Source organism: Nomascus leucogenys, chromosome 23 (genome assembly GCF_006542625.1).
Source record: "Nomascus leucogenys isolate Asia chromosome 23, Asia_NLE_v1, whole genome shotgun sequence".
Taxonomy (NCBI): domain Eukaryota; kingdom Metazoa; phylum Chordata; class Mammalia; order Primates; family Hylobatidae; genus Nomascus; species Nomascus leucogenys.
Genome location: NC_044403.1, coordinates 28534788 through 28543417, shown reverse-complemented (window position 1 = coordinate 28543417; position 8630 = coordinate 28534788). Strand labels below are relative to the sequence as shown.

Below are 8630 nucleotides of genomic sequence, written 5' to 3'. Positions count from 1 at the left end.
TTTTTTTTTTTTAAGTACAATTTCCATTTTATTTTTCTCCAGAGAATAGTCTGTCTTCAGTCTTTAAGAACTCAGCTCCTTACATGGGCTTTGGTGGGGGACGTGGGGTAGCACCCGCAGGTCTAAATCAGGGTGGGGTTGTTCGGTCCTTGCGGGCTTCACGAGATCGATTCCTGACTACTTTGCTGTGAATTGCACAACTCACACAGTAATGTAGCTTCACATACAGCTTGGGAAGCACATAGGCATCGAAGACACTTGCTTCAGAAATGTCCCTGACTGCTGCGGCCTCCACTATGTTTCGAATGACAAATTTCTTAATGGCCTTGTCCTTGGGCACGCATCGGGCACAGTTAGTGCAGCGAATAGGCTGCACGTGGCCGCGGCCCTTTTTGGCACGACCATTGTTCCTTCTTTTCTTTGTCATTTTGGAGGCACTGACTGGAGAGAGCTCATGCACTTTTTTGTAATTTGTATTTCTTCTCTTGGGACGTTTCTGTTGGAATCTTTGTGCTTCTTTTTTATTGGATTGTTTACTTTCTAATTATCATGTCGTGCATGTTCTTTATATATTCTGGATACCAGCGCTTTATCAGATATATATATATATATATATATATATATATATATATACAGATATATATATATATACAGAGATATATATATATATATATAGCACATATTTTCTCTCATTCTGTGACTTGTCTTTCTAGTCACCTAACCTTAGCTTTCAAAGAGCAGAAGTTTTTAGTTTTGACGAAGCCCATTTTATTCCTTTTTTCTTTTACAGTTAATGCTTTCGGCATCCTCTAAGACATCTTTGAATAACCTAAAGTCACACAGATTTTCTCCTGATTATTTTGGAAGTTTTATAGTTTTAGGTTTTACATTTAGGTCTCTGATCCATTTTGAGTTACTTTTTATATATGGTGTGAGGTCTGAATCAAGGTTTATTCTTTTTTCATTTGGGTGTCTAAATGCTCCAGCACCATTTTTGTTGAAAAGTCTGTACTTTCTCACTAAATTGCCTTGATACTTTTGTCGAAACTGAGTTGACCACATATGTGTGATTGATTTCTGGATTCTCGATTCTTTTCCATTTATCTGTGTCTCTATTACACCATAGACCAATACTACAATGTCTTGATTGTTGTAGCTTCCTAGTAAGCCTTGAAATTAGGATACTGTTCATTTTTTGAGGTTTATATAAGTGGAATCATACTGTACATATTCTTCATTTACTTTTTTCACAACATTAATTTTGAGACCTATCCACGTTGGTGATAAATCTATCCATCTATCCAGTTGATGCATACCTCCAATCTCTTCATTTTCATAATTGTATAGCGTTCCTTTGTGTGTCTACACCATAATTTTGTATCATTCTACTGTTGGTTGACACGTAGATTGCTTATAGATTTCAACTGTCCCACACTATGCTGTGTGAACATTTGTGTACATGTTTAATAGTGTACATGTTTGGCCAGGGGCGGTGGCTCACGCCTGTAATCCCACAACTTTGGGAGGCCGAGGCGGGTGGATCACGAGGTCAGGAGATCAAGACCATCCTGGCTAATATGGTGAAACCCCGTCTCTACTAAAAATACAAAAAAAAAAAATTAGCCAGGCATGGTGGCGGGCGCCTGTAGTCCCTGCTACTCGGGAGGCTGAGGCAGAAGAATGGTGTGAACCCGGGAGGCAGAGACTGCAGTGAGCCGAGATCGCGCCACTGCACTCCAGCCAGGAGGACAGAGCAAGACTCCGTCTCAAAAAAAAAAAAATAGTGTACATGTTCAAAGTTTCTCCAGGGTTTGAACCTAGGTATGGAATTACTGGGTCTGCAGGTAGCAAGATTGATATGCCATGAACCTTCACCTGTGTTAGAGAAGACCAAACCATTTTCCAGAGTCTCATACCAATCTTCACAGCCGGCAGCAGCACACGAAAGTTTTCAGTGTTCCTCCTTATCTACGCTTGGTGCTGGTAGACTTTTTAACTTAAAAATCACACTTTGTGGTTTCAGTTTGCACATCCCTGGATATTAGAGAAGTTAGACATCCTTTCTTAGACTCTTTGGCCACTCAGCTTTCCTTTTATGTAAAACGCCTGTTTGTGCCTTTTGCTCACTTTTCTATTAAGTTGTGTTTTTCTTACTGATTAGATGAATTCTTTATACATTCTGAATACCAATACATTTCTCAGTCTGTACCTTTTTGTTCCTTTAATGGCGACTTGATGACCAGAAGTTCTTCATTTTAACATGATCAAAATTATCAATCCATTCTCTTCTTTACATTCTTTACATATTGTGCTCTGTTTATAAAACCCTGCCATATCTTCAATTCATAAAGATCCTTGCCAGCGTTTTCTGCTAAAAGGTCTACAGTTTTGACTTTTATATTTAAATTTTAATTCATCTTAAGTTTTTAAAAATTGCATATATTGTGTGAGGTATAGATACAATTTCACATGGAAAACCAGCTGTCCCAGCACCATGTATTGAATAATCTGTATTTTCCCCACTGATCTTCAATGGCCATTCTGTATTATATCAAGTTTCTAAATATGTATGAATTGGTCTCTGAACTATATCTTGTCCCATTGATCTATTTGTTCTTTTATCATTACCAACTGTCTTAACTACCATAGCTTTTGAATAAGTCTTGATGTTGAGTAGGATAATCTCCTCACCTTGACTTCTTTAGGAGTTTCTCAGCTATTCATGGTCTTTTGTGCTTCAATTAAATTTTGAAATCAGACTGCCACATTGTACCAAAACCAAAAAACAACCCAACTGCTGGTATTTTTGTTGCAATTTAACTGAACCTAAAAAAAAAAAAATCAAAATCGAAGAATTTGCAGTGGTTCATGAGTGAGTCTTCCTACCCAAGCCATGGCTTGTCTCTTCATTTTATGTAGTCGTTCCAAATGAGGTTTGAGAACATTTTGTATTTTTCCTCATAAAAGACTGGCACATCTGTAAAATATTCCTTGGTATCTTACTTTTTGTTACCCTGGTGTTATCTTTTTTTTAAAGTGAATTCCCTGGTGGTGCATAAAAATTAACTTTTGTATTGTGATCTTTTATCTGATAGCTTTGATAAACTTTCCTATTCATCGTAGTAATTTTTTTTTTTTTGAGACAGAGTCTCACTCTGTTACCCAGGCTGGAGTGCAGTGGCGGGATCTCGGCTCACTGCAGCCTCAACCTCCTGGGCTCAAGCAATCCTCCCACCTCAGCCCTGAAAGTAGCTGGGACTGCAGGTACACACCATTGCACCTGGCTAATTTTTGTATTTTTTGTAGAGATGAGATATCATTATGTTGCCCAGGCTGATCTTGAACTCCTGAGCTCAGGCAGTCCACCCACCCTGGCCTCCCAAAGTGCTGGGATTACAGGTAAGAACTACCATGCTTGGCCTCATCCTACAAATTTAACTTAAAATTTAACTTAAAAATACTTCAGGTTATCTCTTTCTTTACTTTCCATTTCTTTCCATTTCCTTTTCTTTCATAGTGTACTGGCCAGAATTTCCAGCAGCAGTGAACAAAGCAATGAAAATAATAGCCTTGGCCTGCTATTGATCCCAAAGAGAAATTTTAAAATATTTTACTGTTGAATATGTAGTTACTGCAACTGCGTATGTGTGTATGTGTGTGTGTGTGTGTATGCAAGCATGTGCACATGCATGCATGCATCCACACACGTAAAACTCATAACAGGTTAAATCACCTTTGATTCCTAGTTGGTCAAGAATGGTTATCATAAAGAAATATTGAATGTTATTAAACACTTTCTGCCTCTATTGAGATAGCATATGGCTTTTATTCTTTTAATGAACTGTCAAGTGGTGAACTACATTTAGAAATTTTCTAATGCTGACCTGCTTTGCATTTGCGGAATGAATTAAACTTGGTCTTCATTGATTATCTTTTAAATACATGACATGGTTAGTGTTAATATGTTAATATTGTGTTCAGGAGTTTTGCATCTATGTTTGTTAGTGAAATGGCTCTGTGATTTTTTTTCCTACGAGTGTATCTAATTTTAGTATCAAGCTTCTACTGGCTTCATAAAAATGACTAGGGGAATGTTTCGTTTTCTTCTACTCTATAGAAGAATTTAAATAATATTGGAATTATCTTTTTCTTTAATGTTGGACCTATCTCGCCTATAAAATCATCTGGGATTGATATTTTCTTTGCTGTTTTTTGCTTGTTTGTTTGTTTGAGACGGAGTTTCACTCTTATTGCCCAGGCTGGAGTGCAACGGCACGATCTTGGCTCACTGCAACCTCCGCCTCCTGGATTCAAGTGATTCTCCTGCCTCAGCCTCCTGAGTAACTGGGATTACAGGCATGCGCCACCATGCCCGGCTAATTTTGTATTTTTAGTAGAGATGAAGTTTCTCCACATTGGTCAGGCTGTTCTTGAACTCCCAACCTCCGGTGATCCACCCGCCTTGGCCTCCCAAAGTGCTTGGATTACAGGCGTGAGCCGCCATGCCCGGCCTCTGGCCCTCATATTTTCTTTGTAATGAGATTGTTAGGTGTTCATTATCTCAATTTAATGGTTTTAAATAGTTATATTCAGGATTTTTACTTCCTCTTGAACCTTTTGGCAATTAATATTTTATTAGCCATTTGTCCCTTTTTTTAATTGTCAAATTTATTGGCAGTAAATGTCATATTATTTTCTCATTGTGTTTTAATTCCCATTGCATCTGTAGTGTATTAGTTTCCTAGGATTGCTTTAACAAAGCACCAGAAACTGGGCAGCTTAATGCAATAGAATGTGTTATCTCATAGTTCTGGAAGCTAGGAATTCAAGATGAAGGTGTTGAAAGAGTTGGTTCCCTCTGAGCGCTCTGCTCTGTTCCATGCCTCTCTCCCAGTTCTGCTGATGGCTGGGGTCTTTGGCATTCCTTGGCTTGTGGATCCATCACTCCAATGTTCGCCTTTACCTTCACATGGTGTTCTCCCTGTGTCTGCGTCAACCTCTCCTCCTCTTGTTACAAGGACATCAGTTATAAGGGATTAGAGCTCACCTTATTGACCTCATCTTAGCTTGATGACAGCTGCAAAGACCCTGTTTTCTTTTGTTTGTTTGTTTGTTTAGATGAAGTCTCGCTCTGTTGCCCAGGCTGGAGTGCAATGACGTGATCTCAGCTCACTGCAACCTCTGCTTCCCAGGTTCAAGTGATTCTCCTGCTTCAGCCTCCCGAGTAGCTGGGACTACAGGTGTACACCACCACACTCGGCTAAATTTTTTGTATTTTTAATAGAAATGGGGTTTCACCATATTGTCCAGGCTGGTCTTGAACTCCAGACCTCAAATGATCTGTCTGCCTCGGCCTCCCAAAGTGCTAGGATTACAGGCATGAGCCTCCGCGCCCTGTTTTTTTTTTAATAAGATTACATTCACAGGTATTGGGAGTTAGGAACTCTACACAGCTTTTGAGATGATACAGTTCAGCCCATGATAAGTAGTGAAATCCTCTTTCTCGTTACTAATCTTGCCATTTTTTTGCCTTTTCTCTTGATCTCGTAGTTACCTTTGCTGGCAGTTTTCAATTGCATGCATAGTTTTTAAAAAGCATTTTTCAGCTTTGTTAATTCTATTTTATTTTTTGCTCCTATTTCAGTAAATCTGCTCTTTATTAATTCATCCCTTCTATTTTTAAAAAGATTGTTCTTTTGTTTATTCTAATTTCTTAGTTTGGATGTTTACCTTGCTGCTACTCAGACATTCTTCTTACCTAATATATTAGCTATGTATTTTCCTCTAACCATCTCAAAACACTTTAGTTTAGTCCCTAAATTTAAATATGAAACATTACCTTTATCAATCAATATTAAGTATTTCCTCATTTCCATTATGATTTCTTCTTTGACCCTGAAGTTATTTAGAAGTGCGTCTTTAAATTTCCAAACACAGGATTTTTTTTCTTAGCCCTCTTTTTGTTATTGATTTCTTAAATTCTTTGGAGTCGAAGTATGTAAACTGTAAGATACTGGTTGAAATTTGTTGAGACTTGCTTTATGGCATACTATATAGACGATCTTCTGAAATGTTCCAAGTGTACTTGAAAAGAATGTGTCTTTTTTATTTTTTGGGTACAAAATTCAATATACATCCATTAGATCAAGCTTATTAACTGCATGTTCAGATCTTCTAAAATCTCTGATTTTTCTGTTGCTTGATCTATCAAATAATGAGAGAGGATATTAAAACCTCTCACTATGATGTAGATTTGTCAGTTTTTCCTCATGGTTCTTGCAATTTTGTTTTATATATTTTGAAGCTGTGTTACTGATTACATACCAGTTTAATACTATTATATTCTTCTGGTGATATGAACTTTTTGTTATTCTGTAGTATCTCTCTTTATGTCTAATAAGGCTATTTGCCTTATAGTGAAATTTGTCTGATATTAATATGATTATTTAGCTTCCTGTTTTATTACTCTTTATCAGATATCTCTTTTTCTGTGTTTTACTTTCTTTCTTTTTCTTTTTTCTGAAACAAGGTCTCTGTCTGTTGCCCAGGCTGAGTGCCATGGTGTAGTCACAGCTTACTGCAGCCTCGACCTACCTGTCTCAAGTGACCCTCCCACCTGAGCCTCCCTAGTAGCTGGGACTGTAGGTGCTGACCACCATGCCGACCTAATTTTTTATTTTTGTAGAGACCAGGTTTTGCTATGTTGCCCAATTGGTCTTGAACTCCTGGATGCAAGCAATCCTCCTGCCTTGGCCTCACAAAGTGCTAGGGTTATAGGCCACTGCACCTGGCCATTTTTGTTTTCAAAATCTCAGTGTCTTTATGTTTTAGTGTATGACTCTAGAGAACAGAATAAATTAGATTTTCAGATCCAGTCTAGCCATATTTGCCCTTTCACAGGAGAGTTTTATCAATAATTACTACATTCTTATAAATAGAAGTTTAGTCCATTTACATTTATGGTGGTTACTGATGTAACAATTTATTTCTACCATATTGTTCTTTGTTTCTTCCCCTTCCTTTTGCTTTTGTTTGTTTGTTTAAAACATTTTTATTCCAGTTTTCCTTCTACTATTTTGGAGGTTATACATCCTATTTCTAGTATTTAAGTGGTTATTTAACTTAAAACGTAAAGTTAGTATTTTTACTCATCTCATGAATGGAAGGATCTCAGCAAGTTTCATCCATATTTGCACCCCACTCCAAATTTTATGCTTCTTAAGTCTATTTCAGTTCTGTTTCTTAACTCCCCTGAGTTATTCATTATTATTACCACTTTGTTCTTTGTCTAGATTTACTGATGTGTTGGTCTTTTCCTCTGTCACCTCTCCTTGCATCTCAATTCTTCCTTCTGGAGTCATTCTTTCTTCCTGAAATATACCCCAGTCTGGAAATTCCTTTACTGACGATCCAGTAGTAAACTTAGCTAGCTTTCATTTGTTGAAAATATCTTAACTTTATCCTCATTCTTGAAAGATTGCTTTGCTGGGTATATACATCTAAATGGAGAGATAATATTTTCTATTATCCAAGGCTGTTCACTATGTAAAAATCCTTAAAAAGTCCATAATGAAAGGCTGTCTGTGCCTTTCTTCACAAGACATGCAGAAACATGAGAGACCCATGGAAAATTGTCTCCTAATAACTGCAAAATGAAAAGTTTAAAAAAAAAACTAATGAAAACAAATAGAAGTCCTATGAAAGGTGCTTCTACGTCTGTGTTAAAAATGAGAAGCTGAATTACGGAAAAGGTAAGAGACTTGCCTACATCCTCCTATTAGTGAGAAGAATCAAAATGAAAACATGTAAGCCACCTAAAGCCCCAGCCTCATCCCTGGACTGTTTGCCCACAGAGGCCCATCACCAAATTGTTGGTGCCTCCACATCACACAAACCCCTGGACCGGAGAGGGTCTCCCTGACGCAGGGTCCCCAGTTCTACTACTGAACTGATGATCTAACCCAAGTCTCTCCTGCTGTATTATCTGTTATCCTGTGTTCAGAGTATAGAAACTCTCTTCCTTGTGGTGTGTCTTCTAGGCTTGAAATTCTTCAAACTATGTGTCTGAAAAAAACTCTGAAAACTTTTGCCAAAGGGGGAAAACAAGGAAATGCTGAAAATTATCAAGTGAAAGAAGGAACAGGGAGTAAAATGAGCCATCATTGATCACCTTTATTCTCAAAAGGCCAAGCAAAGGGTCAAAAGGGCCCAGGTCACTCCCCCTGAAAAGGGGAGTTACACCCAGGCCTGCTGCGGGTAAATACTCCACCGCCTTCTGTGGTGACATCCTTGAAAGAGGAACCTTGGAGCTGGAAAATGCAGCTCAAGCTTACGTGGCCCAGAGGGCTGTCCTCCAGCAGGGAAGGCCCAGTGAGATCACTTGTCTAGGGCCATGCTTTCAACTGTTAGTGAGCATGGGGATCACCTGTGGGCAGGGGTGGGAGGAAGGCAGATCTCCGGGCGCCACTCCCAGTGTCTCTGATTCAGCCGGCTGAGGTGGGGCCTGAGATCTGCATTTCTAAGAAGTTCCTAAATAATGTTACTGATGAGTAGGGGATCACACTGAGGGCAGGAGTTCTGGAGGTAGCACAGATTAGGGCCAGAGCACACTTATCTTCACAAGCTCTGAT

The 8630-nt window shown here is 38.5% G+C and overlaps 1 protein-coding gene across 1 annotated transcript; it reads right to left on the bottom strand.

The window, feature by feature from the left end:
• Nucleotides 1-433, bottom strand: LOC100604156 (40S ribosomal protein S26-like). Its single transcript, XM_012502479.2, has one exon. It carries the CDS (start codon nt 425-427, stop codon nt 128-130), a length of 300 nt encoding a protein of 99 aa, XP_012357933.1. The 5' UTR covers nt 428-433; the 3' UTR covers nt 1-127.
• Nucleotides 434-8630: the final 8197 nt, after the last annotated feature.